General features: G+C 46.5%; 2 protein-coding genes across 3 annotated transcripts; both read left to right on the plus strand.

Moving 5' to 3' along the window:
* The first annotated feature begins 348 nt into the window (after positions 1 to 348).
* Positions 349 to 12112, plus strand: CCT6A (chaperonin containing TCP1 subunit 6A). Its single transcript, XM_083588195.1, has 14 exons — positions 349 to 544; positions 2520 to 2583; positions 3282 to 3416; positions 5686 to 5859; positions 6209 to 6312; positions 7212 to 7322; positions 7473 to 7632; positions 7765 to 7847; positions 8807 to 8903; positions 9238 to 9385; positions 9755 to 9888; positions 10198 to 10300; positions 11302 to 11374; positions 11777 to 12112. Exons 1-14 carry the CDS (start codon positions 411 to 413, stop codon positions 11847 to 11849), a joined length of 1593 nt encoding a protein of 530 aa, XP_083444321.1. The 5' UTR covers positions 349 to 410; the 3' UTR covers positions 11850 to 12112.
* Positions 12113 to 14455: 2343 nt separating this feature from the next.
* SUMF2 (sulfatase modifying factor 2) lies at positions 14456 to 23940 on the plus strand. Of its 2 annotated transcripts, none has more exons than XM_083588201.1 (9): positions 14456 to 14656; positions 15408 to 15549; positions 16696 to 16810; positions 17174 to 17218; positions 18451 to 18601; positions 19476 to 19531; positions 21594 to 21678; positions 22216 to 22384; positions 23052 to 23940. In XM_083588201.1, the coding sequence occupies exons 1-9, from the start codon at positions 14557 to 14559 to the stop codon at positions 23158 to 23160; spliced, it is 972 nt and encodes a 323-aa protein (XP_083444327.1). In that variant the 5' UTR covers positions 14456 to 14556; the 3' UTR covers positions 23161 to 23940. The 2 variants fall into 2 exon arrangements, with proteins under 2 accessions (XP_083444327.1, XP_083444328.1); XM_083588202.1 differs by having other exon boundaries at positions 14468 to 14656; positions 15411 to 15549.
* Positions 23941 to 24000: the final 60 nt, after the last annotated feature.

The following is a 24000-nucleotide window of genomic DNA, read 5'->3' on the forward strand; positions in this document are numbered from 1 at the left end:
TAAAAATAAATACTAGTGCTATGAATTATTTATATTATTTATATAAAATTATTTAGATCCTTAAAGGGAAACAATTTGCCTCAGAGTAAGACATCATGAATATAGCATGAGGCGCTTATGCATATTCATGGCCTAGTTTGCCAACGCCGGGGCCGAGGCCTGCCACGATTTTGCATAGCAACCGTCTCTAACTGCCATCCAGGCCGCCACCGTTTGCGCCCGAGGCGGCTTCCTCCTGAGCGACGGGTACGCCGGACCAATGGGAGCTGAGAGGCGGGCCCCCGAAACGGCGGAGTATTCTAGAAGGGGCTAGGACGCCACAACCCCCGCCCTGTCGGCGCCTGCGCATGCGTGGGGACGCCCCTTTCTCTTATCACTCCCTTTCCTTTTCCTCGAGGCGGGCGGCCGACATGGCGGTGAAGGCGCTGAACCCCAAGGCCGAGGTGGCGAGGGCCCAGGCGGCTCTGGCCGTCAACATCAGCGCGGCGCGGGGCCTGCAGGACGTGCTCAGGACCAACCTCGGCCCTAAAGGAACCATGAAGATGTGAGGAGAAGGGAAGAATTGGGGGGATGGGAGAGGCCGGTGGGCAAGCGCGGGGGGGAGGGGAAGGAGCGTGGATGCCGGGATGGGCGTGGCCACGTCGATCTCCGCCCACCCGCGTGGCGCTCGAGGGCGGAAATGGCGGCGCGTGCGCAGAGCGCGCCAGTGAACCCCGAGCCGGCTACGGGCTCTAGACAAGCGTGTGCATGTGTACAATGATTTGGTTAGCCCTGCTCAGAGTAGACCCATTGGAATTAAGATGATTTAAATACTATGCTTTAATGTTGTAACCCGCCCAGAAGAACCTTCGGGTGAAGAGCGAGTAATAAATAAAAATAGTAATAATAATAATGACACAACTAGTGTAGGCCATTAATTTTAGTGGGTCTGCTCTGGATGAAAATGAGTAATAATATATAGTAATTTATTATTTATGCCCCGCCCATCTGGCTGGGTTCCCATTGTCCAACTCGTCATTAATGCTATCGTTATTGATTGATTCCTAATCTCTCCCCCCCCCCCCCGAAATGTTGAACTGTAATACTATGGCATCTGCCACTACCCTGGGGATATGAGGTGAAGCAGAGTCAGGCCATTAGCCTACCAGGCTCTCTATTGCCCACAGCAGCGGTGGATAGGCTTTGAGGCTTGATGGATTTGCTTAAGATTTTTACTATCTAGCATTGAGATCCTCAAGCTATAGAGCCAGAACAAAATGATGGTGCAGGCTGAGCTGTACACCTAGAGTTAAGGAGCAGGGTGTATCTGAGCATGTGCTCAGCCAAATAATTTGCTTTGGTACCACAGACTTCTCATCTTGGACTTCCATTCACAATTACAAATCTATTCTTTGTGAGCTGCTGCCATTTGGATGAGACAGCAGTGGGCTTGATGCATCCATAGTATGACTTGACCATATGTGATGATAATTCAAATGTGTCAAGAGTTCCCTCTCTTGCACAACTAAGAGTACTGGAGTCATCTGTTGTTTGGTGAGGCAAAGCAGCTGCAAAGAAAATCAGGAAAGGAACCTGGGCCTGTTTGTTTTCACACACACACACACACACACACAACAGGGGTGGGCATTTATCTCTGAGCAACTTGCAGTATACTTACTGCTAGCTGCCTGGGCAGCTTGCAGTAGACAAACACATTTCTGACTCCAAATTCTAACAATAGGCAATAAACTACCCACCCCCTTGTGCCTAAATTATACTGGATGGGGGTGTCCTGGAGTGGGTTTTTGTATAAAAGGTCTGAGTTCAGTTTTGGCTTCAAATAAAATCTTAGTCTTCTAGTTACTTAATTCTAAATGTATGTCTTTTGCAGCAGGGTCTGGTTGATGGATCTTGGGTGGGGCAGGGGGGAGCAGATCCCGGTCTGAAACTGGAGAGGTGCTGTCAGTAAGCGTCAACAATTGAGCTAGATGGAGAAATGTCCTGACTTGGTATAAGACAGCTTCTTATGTACTGAGTGGAGGGCAGCAATTTTTGGCTAGCCTTTCCCAAAATAGAGGATAAGCCTGTCCGTGGTTGCATATTACCTCCAGTATTGGTGTACTATGCCTCTGAATACCAATTGCTAGGGCATCATGAGTGGGAGAGGCTGTTTGTATTCATATCCTGCTTTTAGGCTTGCCAGAGGCATTTGGTTAGCCATGGTTTGAACAGAATGCTGGTCCTAGATAGGCCTTTGGTCTGAATTAGCAGGGTTCATCTTGTGGTACGCAGCTACAAGGACCCAGCGGGCCTTTCACAAGTGGGCAGACAGGTGCTTAGAAGCAGCTCCAACATTGCTCCTCATCCTTCCCAAAAGAAGGACGAGTATCTGGTTGTGGCATGATCCCTTTACCTAAAAAAAATGAGTCATTTTGCATATGCTGCCAGCAGCAGGGATGACTCTGCTATAATCACCTCCTGTCCTCAGCAAGAGGAGGCTGGGACCAGAGGGTTGATGGCTGTGCTCTGTCCCCACACAGGCTTGTGTCTGGTGCTGGAGATATCAAACTTACCAAAGATGGCAACGTCTTGCTTCACGAGATGGTGAGTTCTTCCCTCCCCTGGAGTCCACTAAGAACGTAACATGGGCATAATGTGGAGGTTTGTGGTGGTAACTGTAGGCATGAAGAATTGGCAGCAGGTTGAACATAATTGCCCATCAGAGGTTTATAACTTGGAAGATTATAGGCAACCTTAAAACCATGAGGTGTATCCAACTAAGTCCTCAGAGTGCACCCATTTAAATGGACAATCTTGACTTAGATCCATTGATATCAGTAACTTAATTGCAAATGACTTTAGTTGGGTACAACCCCAGATGTCTAGTCCAGCCTTTCAGTTGCTGTTGAGCTCTGGCTCCCATCAGCCACCACGTCAACATTTGGGGATGATGACTGGGATCCCAACAATAACTGGAAGGCTCCTCCAGATTAGGGAAGGGCAGATCTTCTTGAAGGATCACTCTTAGGTTGTGTCTTTTTTCTTTTCTTTGGAACATAGTTTTTATTTTCCTCTTTCAACTGTTTAACATGGTTGCATATATCTTTGTTTACCTCAGAGCATATGAAAATTAACATGCAGTTTTGAAGTGACTGTTCACCATCAAAGCCTGGTTCCTTCTCTGGTTCGGATCATGGCATAAGATGCCAAAAATACCTATGCAAGGTTCAGTGTTGGGCTGATGGGAAAGCACACTGATGAGGAATAACTCTTTTGGCTATTGTTCCCCTTGTACCTCGCAGCAAATCCAGCACCCGACAGCCTCCTTGATTGCCAAAGTAGCGACAGCGCAGGATGACATCACTGGCGATGGGACCACTTCCAATGTTCTCATCATTGGGGAATTGCTCAAGCAGGCAGATCTCTACATTTCAGAGGTGTGTAGCAACTTTCTTACTTTTTTATTTGCCCTTTGCTGGGTTGTGGGGGTTTGTTTGTTTGTTTGTTTGTTTTTTAGGTGCTTGGCTGCTCTTTAGTTTCAGATTAAATAAATTCACTTACGAGGTTTCATCATTTTAGTGATGCTGGCGCAAGCCTTTGGATGAAGATGAAATACAGGAGGAATTTCTGTTGTAGACTCTGACACTAGAATGTATATTTTTGGAAGGAGCAGAGCTCATCTGTCTGGCATCTTTACTGCGGAGCTGGACTTCTATGTTTCTTTAGACCAGGGGCCGATGGGAGTTGTAGTCCGAAACAGCTGAAGGGCAGCAGTTTGGGGGAGGCTGCTTTCTTCATACATCTGCTTCTTTGTGGTGTAATCAACAATTGTCTGTGTAAAAATTTATGGAGCCTTCAAATCCCATTGCACGGTGAACACCCAAGTGAGCTCTGTAGTTCCCTTGGCATAACTCTGTGCTAGAGTAACCTGTGCTTTACCCTCTGCATTGCAAGGAACATACTTCCTTTCAAATGTATTCAAAAGGACAGGACAGTTGATCCTCAGGAGCAGACTTATTCCTTGATGAAAATTTGACAAGATTCTTGCAGGGGAAGCTTTTTACTGCCTTCACAGATTTAAAGGCAGGTTTTGATACTGATCTCCAGGGTCAGTTATGGCAGAAACCGGATGATGCTCTTGTGAAAGGCTTCTTTGCCTTATTAAGGCTTATAAGGATATACCCATTGCCCGGGGAATTAGGAAAGGATGAATATTCTTGTCCCTACTCCATTCAATCCATTTTTAAATGATCTTGTGGATCTGTTACCGTATTTTTCCCTCTATTACACGCAGATTTTTTCTCCTAAAAAGTAAGGGGAAATGTCTGTGCGTGTTATCGAGCGAATGTGTGGTCCCTGGAGCTGACAAGCGCGAGTGAAGGCAAAAATCAGGCAAATATCAAAACGTCCGGAGAAGGGAGGAAAGGAGGAAGTTGCTGCTTTCCTGCATTCTGCCTCAGGGTCTTACTGCCCACCCGCTTCTGTTTCCTTACTGTGTTTGCTCAAACGGAACAAAGAGCAGAGAAAACCCCTCCCCTCCAGGCAAGCCGAGCGTCCTTCTAAGTCCTCTCCGTGCGTCTGGGACTCGAAGGCAACATGCAGGTTGGGGGGGGGGGAGAGAGAGAGAGAGCTGGCTGGCTTGTGGGGGGGGGGGACTTTTGCCTTCCTTTCCTCCCTCTGGTAAAACCCCTCTCCTGCATTCTTAGCCAGCTGCTTCTCTGCACACCCCTCTCCTTGTCGCTTCTATGTTTTTCCTTCCCTCCCTACTTAAAACGTGGTTCCAATCACGGATCCACATGGATCCTCAGGATCTTTGCATTGAGTCACCCCAAATTCACCATCAGATCACATAGCAATGATCTGATGCAAAAACAGGGCTGCAATGGTGCAAAAACATGGTTACAAAGCACGGATCCACATGGATCCTCAGGATCTTTGCATTGGGTCACCCCAAATTCACCATCAGATCACATAGCATGTCCATGGCTACAGCCTGCACCAAAAAAATCACGCACCCACTGTTGCCTGGGGCTGCAATGGTACAAAAACGTGGTTACAAAGCATGGATCCACATGGATCCTCAGGATCTTTGCATTGGGTCACCCCAAATTCACCATCAGATCACATAGCATGTCCATGGCTACAGCCTGCACCAAAAAAATCACGCACCCACTGTTGCCTGGGGCTGCAATGGTACAAAAACGTGGTTACAAAGCATGGATCCACATGGATCCTCAGGATCTTTGCATTGGGTCACCCCAAATTCACCATCAGATCACATAGCATGTCCATGGCTACAGCCTGCACCAAAAAAATCACGCACCCACTGTTGCCTGGGGCTGCAATGGTGCAAAAACGTGGTTACAAAGCATGGATCCACATGGATCCTCAGGATCTTTGCATTGGGCTACCCCAAACTCACCGTCAAATCACATGTCTGTGGCCGCAGCATGAAGCACAAAAATGATACATCCACTGTTTCATTCAGAATTTTTTTTTCTTGTTTTCCTCCTCTAAAAACTATGTGCGTGTTATGGTCAGGTGCGTGTTATCGAGCGAAAAATACGGTACATTGTGAGATTCCAGTATGGCTGATGTCCCCCTCCCTCCCCCCCCCCCCCGCTTTGCCCAATAGCGCATGACTGAAAATATTGAGAGGGTGGTGGAAGTGTGCAGAAATTTTTTAATTGTTTGGTTTGGTGTTAGGGTTTGCACCCTCGAATAGTCACGGAAGGGTTTGAAGCTGCCAAGGAAAAAGCCCTCCAGGTCTTGGAGCAAGTCAAAGTGGTCAAGGAAATGGACCGGGAGACTCTCCTGGATGTGGCCCGGACCTCCCTCCGCACCAAGGTCCATGCTGAGCTTGCCGATATCCTCACAGAGGTGAGCATTCAAGAGCCCTTTTAGTTTTCCACTTCAGGAGAAAAAGAGGTGAGCTTTCACGTTTTGATTGGGAGGAGAGCAGCAGTGGAGGCTGGTCCATGGGGGGGGAGGGGTTGCCCCACCAGCCTCTACTCAGCCTGGCCACACCTGCCGGCCTTCTTACCTGCAACCAATCAGGAGGTGGCTCCGCCTCTCATTGCCTCTGGCTCTGCCTACCATAGATGTTCTGGCCTTCCTCCCAGTCTTATGGCCGTCAGCTCCCACTGCATCAGCAGAGGGTAGATATTTGGGGAGAGGCTTGCTAGGTCTTGGAGTGGCCTTTGATGGGGGCTGCTTTTTCTCTTTCCAGGCCGTCGTAGATGCCATTCTGGCCATCAGAAAACCAGAAGAACCAATAGACCTGTACATGGTGGAGATAATGGAGATGAAGCACAAATCTGAAACAGACACAGCGTAGGTACAATGGAAGGGGTTTGTCCTTTACATCGTTCTTTACATTTCTTCTTCCACTGCCTTCCTACTGAAAATCACACAGCTGTCACTGTGTTGCATTTTCTGCTGCTGAGGAGATGGCAACGTGCTTAACTCTTTCCATGTGGCAAAGAGACAGAAGGCATATATGCTGTGGCCAACAGCCCCCCTTTGTCCATGCCAAGGATGCCGTTCTCCAGATGGTCTCAGTTAGAGGTTCTGAGCTTTGAGAATCAGACTGGCGTAAGCTTGAGGGCATGGATGAATTCTGTGTTGGCTTTGACAGTGGCCAATGGAGTCAGACACCATGCAAAATGAAAGTTCCTGCTGTGGACACTCCTAGCGGTATGCTGCATATGTGGTAGCATGCCCAAGTCTGGAAGGGATACAGGTATAAATTGTTTGCCACGTATTAGGAGTGAGGATGGTAGTAGAAAGCAGGTGGCTGCGCATAGAATAAACAGGACACAAAGGTTGTTTAATCAGTTTACAGTTTGATGATTCAAACACAGTTAGAGTTGGAAGGGACCCAAAGACTTTATTCCTAGCTTGGTATTTGGTTAAATTGGAAATGCTAATTGTTGCTGCTGTAGTTTTGCTTGTTTACAATAGAATTGTTTAGCTGTTTATTGGTTGTATTTAAATTATTTTGTAGTTAGTGTGTATTGTTTTCCTCTGTTTATTATTATTCTGTGTTTCCCCACTCTGGGATTGGAAACATTCAGTGAAGAGCAATAAAGATGATATTGGAGGGGAGGGGAGTTTCCTTTGTAATATGACTTTTCCTTAGACAAGCAGAATTAAATATCAAATTAATTAACCTAGGACAAAATTCTCAATAAAATACCGTAATATGTGAAATAAAAACTACTTCTTAACAGGCTGATCAGGGGACTTGTCTTGGATCACGGCGCTCGCCATCCAGACATGAAGAAGAGAGCTGAAGATGCTTACATTCTCACTTGCAATGTATCACTAGAATATGAAAAAACGTACGTATGCGATGAGGGTGGCAGGCTTAATTGGCTGTAGGCTGGTCTGGTCTTCACATTCATGGGAGGAGTTTTTTGGCATCACTTGAGTGTGCTTCCACCTATGTGCTTACTGTGGTGAGTTTCCAATCATGTTTTTTCTGTTCCTAGAGAGGTGAATTCTGGATTTTTCTATAAAAGCGCAGAAGAAAGAGAGAAGCTAGTTAAAGCGGAACGGAAGTTCATTGAAGATAGAGTGAAGAAAATAATAGACCTGAAAAGAACTGTGGTTGGAGAGACAAATAAAGGTTTTGTAGTAATCAACCAAAAGGTGAGGGAGTTGGAGTGAGGAGCTCAGAATTGATTGGGACAGTTTTCTAAGAATAGACCTTTCATTGCAGTAGTTGCCTTTCAAACTACAATCTGTAACATTTCAAAATAATATTAATTTCTATTTTTTCAGGGGATTGACCCTTTTTCCCTAGATGCTCTTGCAAAAGAAGGAATCGTCGCTTTGCGCAGAGCAAAACGAAGGAACATGGAGAGGTCAGTTTCTGGAAGGGTGGAAGGAAACATCTTGGGCACCAGTTTTATAAAGTTCATAAGATTTATCTACTACTTGATTGTGCAAGATCTCAAAGCAGTTTACAAAAAGAATAAAACAATAAGATTTTTTTTATAGTAAAAATGAAACAATAAAATAATTAAAATCAACAGTCAACGAAAAACATCAGTATTCTAAATATTTGGTAAGGCTTGTGTAAATAAAAATGTTTTAGCAGGTGCCAAAAAGACAGTGCAGGGACCTGCTGGATGTCAACAGTCAGGGAGTTACAAATGTGGAATGGATATTTTGGGGCACCTGTAACAGTGCCAGTTCAAGAGGGCATATATGAGAAAGGCAATCTTACAAGTAGATTGGTCCCAAATTACAAATCAGCAAGTAGTGCAGATCTGAGCATATATTAGTTCTTAACAGTGATCGGCTGTAGCCTGAGAGAGCTGGTCTTGGGCAGAGTTGGTGGAAAGGGCCCACTTCTCCCACATGGAGCCAGCTGTCCTGGCTGCTGCTGAGCTGGTCAGGGGGAGAGAAGGCCTGATGGAACTGCCATAAGACAGTTGCGAAAAGGGATACTCCTTGTGCTGGAGTGATGCACAGCAGCTCTGGGAGGAGGGTAGACTTCTCTTGTGCCATGATTCTAAGTGCAATTGGAAGACCATCAGCACTGGTTTCAGTGAATCTTTGCTTCCAATATAACTTAGCACTGCTGACTCCAGTTAGTTGTGTTTAGCCAAGCTGAATTTATTCTTTAGTAGGAATGGGTACCTAGTGCCCTCTAGATGATGTTGTACTGCAACTTGCATCAGGGATGGTGGGGGTTGGAGTCCAACACCACCTCCGGGATAGCGCAGGCTGCTTTCAAGAAGCCAGTCAACCAGTGTTATTGGTTATGTTCAACCGTGTGACCTTAAATGCTGAAACATGGCTTTTTCCCACCTCCCAGGTTAACCCTTGCTTGTGGAGGCGTTGCTATGAATTCTGTGGACGACCTCTCTGTGGACTGCCTGGGACATGCAGGACTCGTCTACGAATACACACTGGTATGTGTCACCTTCCCCTTTCACATTCCTAGCAACCGCTTTGTTTCTGTGGCAAGTGTTGCAAATTGGGAGACTCCCAAATGAAGTCTCTTAATGCCTTCTGGATCAGTGAAGGCTTCAGTACCTGCTTAAGTTTTGCCAAATGGTGGTAAGATCCCGCCCGCCCCCCAGTAGTACCTGAATTGCAGCTACACAATTTTGTTTTGTTGCTCAGTTAATTGGAAAATGCAACTTGAACCACTGCATTAAAAATAAATAAAAGCATCTTGGGGAGTATAGTCAGTGGGCTGCCTTTATAACACTCAAATAATTCATTCCCTCATCTTGGCCCCAGGGTGAGGAGAAGTTCACATTCATTGAAAAGTGTGACAACCCTCGTTCTGTGACGCTGTTGATCAAAGGGCCGAATAAGCACACGCTGACACAAATCAAGGATGCCGTCCGGGATGGATTACGTGCTGTCAAAAATGCCATTGAGGATGGTGAGTGGATATTAGAAGCACTTAATAAGGCTTTGATGGGCAGGGCATGGTGGGTTAAAAGGGGAAACTTTGATTTTGCTACATCTTCTCTAGCAATGGTGGTGGTTCAATACCTAAGGGGGGAGGACCCCCCACAAAAACACCAATTGGTGTTGAAATAAGAATATGAATTCTGTATTGTTAATAATATAAGAGAGTGTCCAAAACATGTAATTTGAGCAGTCCTGTGCAACCCTTTGTAAAACAATGAACAGCAGAATGCTACAATTGAAAGGAACAAACATATAATAGTCAAAAGGATGTACATGTTGCCTTGAATTCAAAGCCAATGCGGTGTTTAAATGCTGTGTCACATTGTCCTTTTTGCAGGGTGTGTGGTCCCAGGTGCCGGAGCCGTGGAGGTGGCTATAGCTGATGCCCTCGTGAAGCATAAGCCCAGTGTGAAAGGAAGAGCCCAGCTGGGAGTCCAAGCTTTTGCTGATGCTCTGCTTATCATTCCAAAGGTCTGCTTGATGGGAAAATAAATCAATTTAAGGTGTTAAATTTACTTAGTTTTCTACTCAGTGGTTAAGGCAGCTGGGCTGAGGGAAGTTGTATCTGGAATGCACCAGGCTGGCAAAGGCTGGGTTAAGGAGAGAACCATAAATAAAATCTCCAAAAGGTGCTCCAATTGCAGAGGAAAGAGAATGCAGCTGGAAGGGCAGGTTAAAAGGAAGATGAGGACAGACCGAAATCTGAAGTGACATGTGTCATGAGTGTTGGCAGTTGTGGGGAAAAACCTGAATTTTCTTTGTGTTGTGATTCTTTCTCAGGTACTTGCTCAGAACTCTGGCTATGATCCACAAGAAACGCTTGTGAAAGTTCAGGCTGAGTACGCAGAGTCCGGGCAGCTGACTGGTGTGGACCTCAACTCTGGTAAGGGAAAGCGTGCAGTAAAATAGAGGTTGGCTTGATCTCAAGAAGGGTTGGGATCCTGATGAATTGTTTGAAGCCCTTCTGGATTTCAAACTTGGTGGAAGTGGAGGAGAAGTTGGCTGAGGAGCCCCCAAAACTGCTTATTTGACTTTCAAGTATTCTTCGTGTGGCTCTGAGTAACTATTTAAGGAGAAACAAACTCTCACCCAGAACCCAGCCTCTGGAGAGCTGTTCAGAATTCCAGCTTGGTCTAAACCAGTTCATTTGGCATGCTTACCTCTGTAGAAACCACTGAGATGGGGTTAGTTGTATGAACTGGTTGGGGGTCAGCTCTTCCTTTATGAAATGGGTTGGGGTTTTTTTAAAAAATAAAGTCAAACTGGTCTGTGTGAGGTGTTCTTGACTGTCCGACCTCCAACAGAGTGAATTCTAAACCATAGAAAACCTGGGCATTGAGGACTATGGCAAATGTCCAATCCCAGATCCAGTCCCCACCATCTCCAGGTAGGATTGGGAAAGGCCTCTATATGAAGCCAAGGAGAGCCGCTGCCAACCTGTGTAGAGCAAAAGTTGCTTACTCCTCCCCAGCTCCATGGTTTTGGACCAGCGCTCAACATCTCTGAGCAGTGGCTGTTTGGGCTCATAGGAGCCCCAAGAATGGCTGAAGGGGCTGTAGATCAGCTGCTTAGGGTGGTTACAGTTCTGAACCAGGTGGGCCAGTGGTAGAAGTTCTTTGGTGTAAGGTTGATCAAGACCTATAGAAGCCCACTGTTGCCTCCCCCCCCCCCACCTCTTGGAATAAGATGTAGGTCATCATTTAGCTTCTCTAGGCTTCACTTCAGGTTTTGTGTGCTCAAGGCAGAATTGAACCCAGGCTTCGCGGCCTAAAGCACACACGAGCCTGTGAATAAATTTGTTCAGTCTCCATTATTGTTTGAAGTATGTCAGTCAGCTACAGCATTGCCGTTGCCTTTTAAACATTTCTTTCTTGTGTTTTCCAGGTGAGCCAATGTTGGCGGCGGCAGCTGGAGTTTGGGATAATTACAATGTTAAAAAGCAGCTGCTTCATTCAAGGTAAACGTTTTTACAGCTAGCAGAAGTTGGCAGTTAAAAGAAGAAACCATTTGCTTTTAAAGGGCTTGGCTTGCAGTCCTTCACAGATCCGTTGGGCAGTCAAGTCCAGTTGCATTTAGTAATGCTTCCTTTTCAGCAGGCTGGGATGGTTTTGCGCTAGACTTTGCCTGTAGTCCAAAACAGCTAGAGGGGAACCTGGCAAAGGATGGGGTAAACAAATGATTGGGCTTGGAAGCTTTCAGGGGTTTCTGTGAGGGGGCAAATATGAAGCATACATATTCAGAAGGCTGTATAGGAAGTAATATGAAGGAGGGAGGGAGGATGTTGGTTGCATTCCACAATCAATGAAATTTCTCTTTTCTTTTCTCTCCTCTCTCCTCCCTCCCCGTTTTTCTCTTCTAGCACCGTCATTGCAAGCAACATTCTCTTGGTTGATGAAATTATGCGTGCCGGGATGTCTTCTCTCAAAGGCTGAGCTGAAAAGCTGGCTTGAGGGCAGAGTGTGTCTTACAAGCAGCCTCTGGAACGAGTTCAAGGTGTCCCCCTGTATCCCTCCCTGCACAATTTAGGTGGATTTTCAGGCCAGCACGAGGAATTGGAGCTCTGCCTTTGGGAAATTCTGGCCACTCACAGATGAAAATTGTTAGCTTCTGTTACTATTTATTTTTTACATGCACTGACTGACTTAATACATCTGAAGTTACTGTCTTTCTACCCAATAAACAGTTCTGCTCTCTGCTTCGACTGTAGCAATGTCAATTTATGCCAGTCTGTTCTTTCGTCTCTTGCTCTCAGTCACTGTTCCTGGCTTCTCTGTGTTGTTGGCAGGAGATTAAGAGTTAACACCCCCCCCCAGCCACCCTCCTTCCAGGTTGACTTCTGACCAATAGCAAGGAGGGTGTTTTCTCAGGTCTTGATAAGCTGGTGGGGAAGGGGGTGTTTCCAAGACAATTGCAGAGATGAATCTTGTCCTCTGGCGCATGTTCATCTTGCTCCATGAGCAAATGAGCCTGGTGAAAAATTATTCTGTAATGTATCTCACCGCCTTTGGCATGGAGATGGCTTTCCTTACAGTACCCTACCAGAGAATTTTGGCTGCTAAACATTACCTCATGTCAGTGGATGAATGTTCTTTTCAGACTGGGGGAGATAAACAGAACCCCAAAACCAGAGAGAGAGGAAGCTTAAGGGCATGCTTGGTCCACAGAAAAGGAACAGTCTATACCTGATTTTTAAACCAGTGCTTCTCAAAGCTGATTGTGGGATTACCTGGGGGGACCTTAAGAATTAAGGGGGTGACGGAAAGCTGATGTCACTTGGTCAAGTTCATTTAACTAGTTTGAATTGCATTTTGAATAAATTGTTGAATTTTATAGCATTTTTTTCCTTAGTGGATTGTGAGGTTTTCAACCTTTTGGGGTCCACAGCTCCCTTGACCACCTGCATTCTTTCTGTGGCACCCCTGTGGGGCACAGGAGCCCAGTTATATCACCCCTTGCCTGCAGAGCTGGCAGCCTATCACCCTTTTTGAACACCCTCCCTTGTGGAGTGTTCCCTCAGCCTTTTCTCCTCTCCTTTCTCCTTGGGATCCCTCCAGGCAACCACTGCTGCGGCCCCTGGTCTCTGAGCTGCCCCCCTGCCCCAAACCAGAGTTTTAAAGGGTAGGCTATGGGGCACCGGGGATGAGTTTATGAAACTGAAGCAATGGGGACTTGAAAAAGATTGGGAGCCACTGGTCTGAAGATTGCTTTTCCAGCAATCAGAACCTGCTTGGAAGCCCCCAAATGAGGATGTGAACGCGGCAACCCTATTCTTTATCCTCAGCAACTGATTGCTCTAGACTGCATTTGCAGCTGGAGGTTCCATTTATGCAGCAACCCTAACATGGCCCAATAGACCTCTCAATCTTCCACATGTTTGCCCAATCTTTTCAACAGGCCTCAACCAGCGACCATGTGAATCAAAGCATGAGTGGCCATTCATGTATTGATAAGATTTGGGGCTCCTCCAGGGCCATTTCCCATCCTTGGGAGCAACATCCAAAGGGCTGCAGGTGAGGCAGTCCTGCCCTAAATGAATGCCAGGATCCCTCCTTTTGAGTAAAGGTTCTCTACTCGCATCCCCTTGGCCTTGTTTTTGTACTGGTATCCATGATATGTCCAGCTTGCTCCTTGGGGCAGAGACCTTTAATTCTCATGTCATTCCATAAGGCAGCCCTGGGCGGGTGGGTGTCACATGCAGCCTTTGCTACAATATTTTGCTTCAGAGTAAGAACGCAGAGGATAACTAAAGACAAATGGTATTTTTAAGAATATTACAACAAATTTTAAATTGTAGTCTTTCCAGCTTGCTAATAAGAAATCTGCGATTCCTGCATTGCAAGGGGGTTGGAATAGATAATCCTAGGGCGTCCTGTCCAGTTCTCCAGTTCTACAATTGCTTTGATATCTTGATGGCTGCCTTTTGATATAGCCCATGCATTTACCTGTTAATAATTTGGAAGAGAGGCCTATTAAAAATCATTGTCACTAATAATTCAGGTTATTTATGTACGCAACAACTGGTCCCTGTTTTGTTAGCCCCAAAATAGAAAGTGAGCGAGGTTGCAACCAAAGAGGATTGGCAACTTGAGTTGACAGAATATGCAGAACTTGTAGATTTAACATATAGAATAAGAGAGCAAGAAGAACATACATTTAAAGAGTGGAAAACATTTATTGAATATGTGGAAAATATACAGCTGAAAACGCTGGCAACAGAGTAGCTAAATATTTTTTGACGGATGTAAAAGTGGAACACTGATTTGAATGGTTATAGTAAAATATGCAGGGAAAATATGTAAAATGAACTATGGAAAGAGAAGAAGGGAAGTCACTGGATATTTTTTGCAGTTTGTAAAATGTTTATTTGAAATTGTAAAACAAAGTTAATAAAAAATTTAATAAATAATTATTTTTTAAATCCTTCCAAAACAGGGAAGCAGAGTCATGCATTCAGCGCAGTTTTATTTTTTATGGGGGGAGGGGAGAGAAAACGAAAAGAAAGCTTCCCACGTGCTCTTTCCTCGGCTGACCCCGGAAGCGATTCCTTGCCTTGCGCTCGGTTCCCTTTGCTGCCTTCAGCTGCAACTCAATTCTGGGCGCGGGAAGGAGTCGGCGGGCGTCTCTCTCGCTCCCACTGCCATGGCGTCCGGACCGGCGTCGGGGCGCCGCGGCGTCGGGGTGCTTTGGGCCGGCCTGATCTCCGCCTGGGCGCTGGCCGGGAGCAGCTCCCAGCAGCCCGGTGAGTCGCCCGCCCGCCCGCTCGACTTCCTCCTTCGGATCGCAGGCAGGAGAGTTTCTCCAGGCTGGTCTTCCTCCTCATCGGTAGACCTATGCCTTGCTTGCCCCCCTGGGGAAGTTGCATGAAACAGATTTTAGCCTTGCAAGGCAATTATTCTTATTGAAGATGCATGAAACAGATTTCAGCCTTGCAAGGCAATTATTCTTATTGAAGATGCATGAAACAGATTTCAACCTTGCATAGAAATTATTCGTATTGAAGATGCATGAAACAGATTTCAACCTTGCATAGAAATTATTCTTACTGAACCTTCAGCAATGGGGGCTGCTCAGACATGGCTTTATTAGGATCGCTGAGTTTAATGAGCCTGGTTAGGAGTATTTGGTGTCCCTATCTTCAGGTGTACTTGTGCAATGCAGGTGTGAGCACACGGACACTGATGCATCAAACTTATTTCAGACTTAGATACCCATCATCTTTCCCTTCCCTGTTTTCAACCACTGCAAATGGGCATACTGGAACGATTCCCCTTGGTGCCCTAACATTTAATGGTGTCCCCTGTTGGTGGATGCTAATATAATTCAGGCATATTTTTTTCTGCAGAGACATCATTTCATATAATCGTAGCGTTGGAAGGGACCCAATGGGTCATCTAGTCCAACCCGCTGTAAAGGCAGAAATGTAGGAATCGTAACCACCATTTTTTTGTGTTTTGACTCTCTATCCCTGTTGATTTACACCCTCCTCTCAGCAGACGACAGTGTGGTGCGGCTGTCTGGTGGGGTGTTCCAAATCGGGGCAGGTTTCTTGGATGGTAAAAAAGGAGACGGAGCCTTCAGGATAGTCAAACCGTTCCTGGTGGACAAATATCCAGTCACCAACAAAGACTTCCGGTAAGGAATAAATCCCACGCTTGCTTGAGGCTGGCTGGGCTCCTGGGTCCATGGGAATGCGGCATTGCAAAATTGCAATGATTTCTGTCTCAATAGGACACATGAATAGGACTTCAGAGTGTTCAACATGTTCTGCATACGGTTTATTTTTTATTTCATTTATAAGAGTATTTCTAAGCTGCCAGCTCGTTTCCCATGCCTGTTCTACACTGGCTGGCAGCAACAGGGTGATATTTCCAGCTCTGGCTGAAGACGCCAGGGATTTGAACCCGAGACCGTCTGCATGCAAAGCACATCCTCTGCTGCTGAGCTATGAGGGCCCTTCCCTGAAGCAGATATTGAGAAAATTGAAATATTGGCTATATATGATGCTCTATGTAGTTTAACTGTCCAGTGGGAAGTGTTCAGATTAGGACCAGTGTAACTGATGGCAAAAAAATGATGGTGCTTTCCTCTACATTTATAAAACTATGCATGAGGTTGAGAAAGTGGACAGAGAAAAGCTTTTCTCTTTCTCGTAACAATAGAACTCATGGGCATGCAGTGAAAGTGAATGTGAGAAGATTCAGGACGAATAAAAGAAAGTCCTTCATGCAGTGTATAGTTAAACTCTGGAACTCACTCCCACTGGAGGCATTGATGGCCACCAACTTGGATGGCTTTTAAAGAGGATTAGATGAAGTCATGGAGGAAGAGAGGGCTATCAGTGTCTACTAGCTGTGATGGCCGTAGTCTGTCTCCATGGTTGGAGGCAGTAATGCTTCTGAATGCCAGTTTCTGGAAGCCTCAGGAGTGGAGAGGGCTCCTGGGCTCAGGTCATGCTTGCGGGTTTCCCATTAAGAGCATCTGGTTGGCCAGCGTGAGACCAGGTTGCTGCCTAGATGGGCCATAGACCTGGTCCAGCAGGTTCTTTTTATGATCCTGCTATCTCAGATCTCCCATCCAGTAGCCTCCCAGGATGTTTATGGTTGGGAACATAATAGGTAGAAAAAGAAAATGGGTCAAGAGAGGTGTTCAGATGTGCTGGATGAGAAAAGTTGGACTGTCAATCAAAGCAAGCTGATGGGAGTTGTTGATGGAGGGCACCAGGTTGGGGGAGGCTGATCTAGGGATTTGTGTCTAAGTTCCTGGTTTGAAAACCAACAGGGAGTTTGTGAGAGACCAGAAATACAAAACAGAAGCTGAGCAATACGGGTGGAGCTTTGTCTTTGAGGATTTCGTCCCCGAAGAGCTGAAGAAGAAAGTGACACGGAAACTCGAGGTAGGGGACAGCCCTAGAGACGAAGGGTGTTCCTGGTGGGGCCTTAGGTAATGGGGGTAAATGTCCATCACAGGCCTGTTCCTGCAAACGATATGTTTCCTCCCCCCGAAGATTCTGGATGTTGTCCCTCCAAAAACTGAGACTTGCCAAATCCTAAAGTTTCTGTGCCATGCTATATAAAAGGCTAGCTTGATGCTACCTGCCCATGGTTTGCCCTGCTCTCAAGCCATTGGCCAAGCTTCTATGATGTCACTAGTAATACCTTTTTCCTAAAACACGACATAGTTATTGTAAGGGGGGAGGTGGGCTGTATTAGCACTGGTGAGATTTTTGCTTTGAACATACTTTTCTTCCTCCTTTTAGTCTGCCCCGTGGTGGCTTCCTATCGAGAAAGCGTTTTGGAGACAGGTGAGTCTTACGTAGGGGCAGGAGAATGTTCATCCTTCTATAAGAGTGATGTCACTGAAATGGTCCATGTTGACATCCAAGGAAAGGGAGTAAAAAGTGGCCATTAGCTGGAGCCCACAGATCATCATAGAGCCTATTTTTGGAAACCGCTTTGAGGTTTTTCAAGCGATGTATGAACTCTGTGAAATAAAAAAATAAAAATGTCACAGTTCACAACCTGATACACCAGATCCTTATTTCCATCCACCTGTTGCAACAAGTAAAAGAACGTCCTGCTTCATGCAATGCCTAGTTAAACTTTGGAACTCCCTCCCACTGGAGGCAATGATGGCCACCCACTTGGATGGCTTTAAAATAGGATTAGGCAAATCCATGGAGGAAGAGAGGGCTATTGATGGCTGCTATCCAGGATGGCTACACTTTGCCTCCACAGTCGGAGGCAGTGATGCTTCTGAATATCAGCTGCTTGAAGCCACCGTGGGGGCCAGTGCTCTTGTGCTCAGCTCCTGCTTGCAAGTTTCCTAGGAGAGGCCACCAGGAGAACAGGATGCTGCACTAGATGGGCCAAGACAATGTCAGACGATTGACGCTTGTCAAAGTTCAAGGGAGGTTGCTTTAACTTGCATCCATCTGTCAGTGTCAATTAGCTGGTTGTCAGTTACAGGGAGCCCCTCTGAAGTTTCTGCAGAGGGGAAATTGCTCCCCAAAACAGAACTTTTTTTCCAGAGAAATCAGTTTGTCTTCAAAGCGCTGGAGGAAAGCTCTTTCAATGCAAGCCACTTCCTCCTCCTCCCTTGGCTACACTAGGAGACTAGTTTGGTGTTTGCCCCAGAGAGGAGAATGAGCAACAGACTCACCCCTCCACCACCCAGATTAGGGCTATGGTTCAAACTTTCTTGGGGCCCCTTGGTCCCATTAATTCCTCCCCAGTGCCCCCTACCCTATAAAAAGCATTGTGCAGAATAGCGATTTGCATGACCCGCTAAAGAAAATCATAACACAGTGACATTCAAAACAGTTACAATTAATTGCACATTTACTCAAAAATCCTGGTAAGACTATTTACGGTAGTTTAATTAACTCAACAAAACTGATGCACTTGATCCAGGGATACCAGCTTCTCTGATAGTCAGCAGTGGCCGCCATCCTGGGTCTGCACTGGTGCTCTGTGTCATCGTTGTTTCCTGATACTGTGGGCTGGTTCAAGGCCTACTCAGAGTAACCCCAATCAGCCCGCAGGTCCCGGATCTGGCATCAAGGAGAGGCTGGACTTCCCGGTGCTGCACGTGAGCTGGAACGATGCCCAGGCCTTCTGCGCGTGGAGAGGGAAGAGGCTGCCGACCGAGGAGGAGTGGGAGTTTGCTGCCAGGGGGGGCCTGGAGAGTACGTAAGCGAAGGGCCTGGGGTCGCGGTGGCGGTGGCAGCAGCTTCATCTGGTCAGCGTATCCAGACCAGGGGAGAGCAGGCTAAGTTTTTTTGGGGTGGAAACCCTCATCCAAAGAGACTAGCCTCTGAGCACAAAGCTGGCTCTGAAAGGCTTTAGACAAATTGTCAGGGCACGGGGAGGAGACAAAAATGAGGTTTAAAAGTATTTTGTTATTGCTGGCAGCTGTTTTTGTGCCCTGGATTCCTATAAAGTTGGGCAGGGGCTATTTTTTCTCCCCTTTCCTCTCTCTCTCTCGCTCTCTCTCTCTCTCTGCTACTTCCTTTTCTTTCTCTCCCCTCTCTCTGTGCCACCCCCTTAACCCTCACTTTCCCCCCATTCCATCCATGTGAAAATTAGGCCTTCTAGGACCACATAGGCAGTACAAGTGGTAGCAGATTTGTGAGGGGTTCTCTGGTTAAAGTGGGGAGTGTGGCATAAGGAGGACTCCCCCCCCCCCACTCTAAGGCTACATGCACAACAGGTTTCAGGATTGGGGCGTCAATTTAAGTTTAGCCCAAAGGCAGCAAAACCGTTCTGACCATCTCTCTCTCTCTCTCTCTCTCTCTGTATTCAGGCATTGGGGCGGGGTAAGATTTCCAGCTGAGCTGCTGCTGTTCCCCTTCTGCATCATCATCAGTCGTTTTAATTTAACATTTTTAGGATAGGATTAAAATCACCCTTTCCTGCTCGTGTGGTTTGATAAGAGAAGGTGGGATTTGTGTGTGTAAACATGTTGGAACTGATAAAACCAGCTTAAAAAATGACCTTTTCTAAAAAAAAATAAAAAAAATAAAAATGACCTTTTCTTTTCCCCTCCCTATCTTTTGTCAGACAGGTTGTATCCTTGGGGGAACAAATTCCTTGCCAACCGTACGAACCTCTGGCAGGTAGGAAAACTGGAGAGCAGGGCTTTGGGAACCTTGGTTCCAGCCTTCCCCCAACCTGGTGCCCCCGGCTGAGGAGAGTTGTAGTCGGAAACACCTGGCATACAGCCTACTAGTCTTCCGTTTGTGTTTTGTCATGACTCCTATTTATTTATTACATTTATATCCTGCCTTTCCTCTAAGGAGCTCTAGGTGGCATATCTAGTTCTCTCCCTGTTTGTTCCTCACAACAGCCCTGCGAGGTAAATTAAGCTGAGAGGCAGAGTGGTTGCCCAGCAAGGTTCATGGCTAAATGCGGAGGGCGTGGATTTGAACCCTGGTCTCTCTTGAGGCCCTAGTCTGACACTCTAACCACTATGCCACAGCTGGCTGTCAAAGACTGGCCCCTTCTGCAGGAGACTCTGTGACTGCAATATTTCCCCAGCCTCCGGGGATTCTTAGGAATTAACAAAGCAACACCCAAACTTTGGAACTCCCTGCCTCTTGACATCAGGCAGGCGCCTTCACTGGACTCTTTTTGGTGCCTGCTAAAAAACATTTCTGTTTCGACAAGCTCACCTAGATGTTTAGAAAGCTAATGAAAATTTTAATTCTGTTTTTAGTCTATTGTTATTTCAGCTTTTCGAAAGCCTGAAATGATTGCTGTTATTTTTGTTTATCAATAATGTTACTGTCTTATCATTTTTGTAATCCCTTGAGGTGTTTTTTTCTATATGAAATAAAACAAAAAGCTTGTATCCCACATGCCTTTAACTCTGTGGCGTGACCACACTTGGAATATTCTGTGCAGTTTTGGCAGCTGCATCTCAGAAAGCCACCTGGGCATTTCCTGCCTAGTGTAAACCTCCTGTTTTTATCATAAACAAAATAAGCCAAAGACAAGGAGCATAAAGAAAGACCATTACAGCATATTGAAAGCAACATACGGTTGGACATTATCATTGAACTTGTTACAAATGTTACGAAAAATACAAATGAACCTGGTTTATATGTATTATTTTGCAATAAGTCAATTAATTATAGTTACTGTAAATAATTTTTTCTCGATCCATTTGGATATGCAGGCAACCCCCAGTCTGTTCCAGGTCATCTCACACAATGACGGAGCATGCATAAGCCCCTGTTCTGGCCACTTCCCAGTCACTGCGATGCATGCATGGCCGCACATCAATTGTTGTTGTTGTTTAGTTGTTTAGTCGTGTCCGACTCTTCGTGACTCCATGGACCAGAGCACGCCAGGCACTCCTGTCTTCCACTGCCTCCCGCAGTTGGGTCAGACTCATGTTTGTGGCTTCGAGAACACTGTCCTGCCACCTCGTCCTCTGTCGTCCCCTTCTCCTTGTGCCCTCCATCTTTCCCAACATCAGGGTCTTTTCCAGGGAGTCTTCTCTTCTCATGAGGTGGCCAAAGTATTGGAGCCTCAGCTTCAGGATCTGTCCTACCAGTGACCACTCAGGGCTGATTTCCTTAAGAATGGATGCGTTTGATCTTCCTGCAGTCCATGGGACTCTCAAGAGTCTCCTCCAGCACCATAATTCAAAAGCATCAATTCTTCGGCGATCAGCCTTCTTTATGGTCCAGCTCTCACTTCCATACATCACTACTGGGAAAACCATGACTTTAACTATACAGACCTTTGTTGGCAAGGTGATGTCTCTGCTTTTTAAGATGCTGTCTAGGACATCAATTGGGTGTGCTTAAATCAGTCATTGCCACCCGCCAATTACTAGCTGTTATAATCTCAGCAGCAGCTATAACACTGAAACACTATTTTTTGATCATTTCCTGCAATAACAGAATAACCAAGCAGAAATATTTTAGGTTCCCAGGGTATATGGTATCCTAACATATCAGAGACATTAGCCTGAAAGGATTACCAGATTTCTGCAGCTTCTTAACGGACGCAATCCGGAGTGTTTTTTCAAGGCCATTTCTCATGTTTTGCTGCCCTTAGTTACAACTGAATCGGCTTATGCCCTGGGATGTCCTTTGGGGCTTGTGACTCCAGCTGGGCAACACACACATGCGAATATTGAGTGGATGCTCCTTCCCTTTCTCCCCACAGGGTGATTTTCCTGCTCTCGACACAGCCGAAGACGGCTACCATGGGGTCTCCCCAGTGGCTGCATTTCCTCCTCAGAACAACTACGGTAAGGAAAGTTTATTTATTGCATTGATATCCCTCCTTTTCTTCCAAGGAGCTCAAGGTGGTGCACATGGTTCTCCCCCTCCCATTTTATCCCTAGTTATCCCTGACTAGCCCAGTTATCTTCATGATGGCCAAGGGGGGATCTGAACCCTGGTCTCCTAAACCCTAGTCTTGACACTCTAACCACTATGCCACACTGGCAACTCCTCCTTCTAGACTCCACAAAGCTTCCTTGGATCGCTTAGTCAGTGGAGCGTGAGGCTCTTAAGGTCAGGGATATGGGTTCAAGCCCCATGTTGGGCCAAAGATTCTTGCATTGCAGGGGCTGTTGGACAAAATGGCCTTCCAACGCTGTTTTTGTGATTCCATACTCTATTACCAGGACTTGGTTCGAATCTCCCTTTAGCCGTCCCACACACTGGCCAATGAGCTACAGTAGTTTTGGTTCCTGAACATGTGCAGAGTGCATTTTCCTCCCCAAGGAGCTTCTAGTAGGTCAGCAAGTAGCCTAACCAACTGCTGTTGCTCTGTATCCCAGGCTTATATGACCTGTTAGGAAATACCTGGGAATGGACAGACTCAGAGTATAGTCCAGAGGGGCCTACCGGGGTCCGCCACTCTGCTCAGGGGATGCGTGTTCTGCGGGGAGCCTCTTGGATTGACACGGTGGACGGATCAGCCAATCACAAGGCTCAGCTGACAACAAGGTAGGTTGGCCCTTGGGCTCCTCACTAGCATCGCCCCACCCACCTGCTCCACCCACTAATATTTAGCACTCATTTTGAAAACTGAACGCCTCAGCTGTCCAAAATGGACTCCCGTTTTCTGAATCTGACAGTCGTAACTGAGGTTTCACAATCTAAATCTCTGAAATTTTGGTTTTGTGGGAATGGTTTTTAAAAACACACACGGGCGATATTTCTCGCTGAAGCGTTAAGCCACACTCACTTGACAGTAGTCCATATTGCAGTCAGTGGGGCATACTTCTGAGTAAAATAGCACTGATTCTAACAGGGATGAAGAACTTCGGGGTTGCAACACTGGAGCGCTGCTGCCAGTCAGTGTAGACAGTACTGAGCTAGATAGACCTGATGGTTTGATTCTGTTGACGGCAGCTTCTTACATTCCTATGAATTTGTCCGATCCTCTTGTAGAGCCCTTGATTTAGGTTCATGAAGGACCTTCAAAGGACCTGTGAGCTCAGGGCAGGGCAGCTGCCAAGCATGCAGAAGGTCCCAGCAGCCTCTCGTAAGAAAAGACTCCCTGGAGATCCATTGCTGCCAGTCAGTGCCAACAATATTGAGGTGGGCTGGTGGGCTGACTCAGTATGAAGCAGCTTCTTGGGAACTAACCTTTCCCCCTTTCGCTCCTTAGGATGGGGAACACTCCAGACTCGGCCTCGGACAACCTGAGCTTCCGGTGTGCTGCCAGCCTTGCCGAGCAGCCGCCCCCGGCAACTGGGAGCGAAAAAGCAGAGCTCTGAAGGTGCTTCCTCCCAAAAGGACAGACCTTTTCTCCGGTGGAGAGACCAGATCCTCGCTTTGGTTCTGGGGAGGAGCCTCTTGAAAAAGGAGGTTTAGGAAGGGCTGAATTGATGATGCTGTGAGTTTGAGGCAAAGGTGTCTTCCCCAACCTGGTATATTTCATATACGATCAGACCCTAAGGGTCAACCTCCTCCAATGCAGGAATTACAGCTCTATATCAGAATCATAGAGTTGGAAAGGACTCTGAGGATCATCTAGTCCAACCCCCTGCAATGTAGGAATATGCAGTTGTCCCATATGGGGATCAAACCTTGCTGTAAGCAACGGAAGGCCACCCAACCTTTCTATAAAAACCTCCCACCAAGGAGAGTCCACCACCTTCCGAGGGAGCCTGTTCCTCTGTCCAACTGTTCTTCCTGTCAGAAAAATTTCTTTGTAATGTTTAGTTGGAATCGCCTTTCCTGCCATTTGAATCTGCTGTTTCAGGTCTGACCCTCTGGAGCAGCAGGAAATAAGCTTGCTCCATCTTCCACGTGGCAGCCCTTCAGAAATTGGAAGAGGGGTATTGTTTCACCTCTCCAGGCTCAACAGGCCCAACACCCTCAGCTGCTCCCCGTAAAAGGCTTGGCTTCCAGACCCTTCATCGTCTGGGTCACCCTTCCCTGCAAGTGTTCCAGGAAGGTTGATGGGAGTTCGAGTCCAGCCACATCCAGAGGGTACCAGATAGTGGGAGGCTGAGCTGCAGAACACTGCAGAATAAACGGATTATAACCTGGAAGCGCACAGAGGCGCCTGTTTTATCATAGGATTCTAGAGTTGGAAGGAGACCAAATGGTCC

The sequence above is a fragment of the Podarcis filfolensis genome (genome assembly GCF_964270895.1).
Source record: "Podarcis filfolensis genome assembly, chromosome: 15".
Classification (NCBI taxonomy): domain Eukaryota; kingdom Metazoa; phylum Chordata; class Lepidosauria; order Squamata; family Lacertidae; genus Podarcis; species Podarcis filfolensis.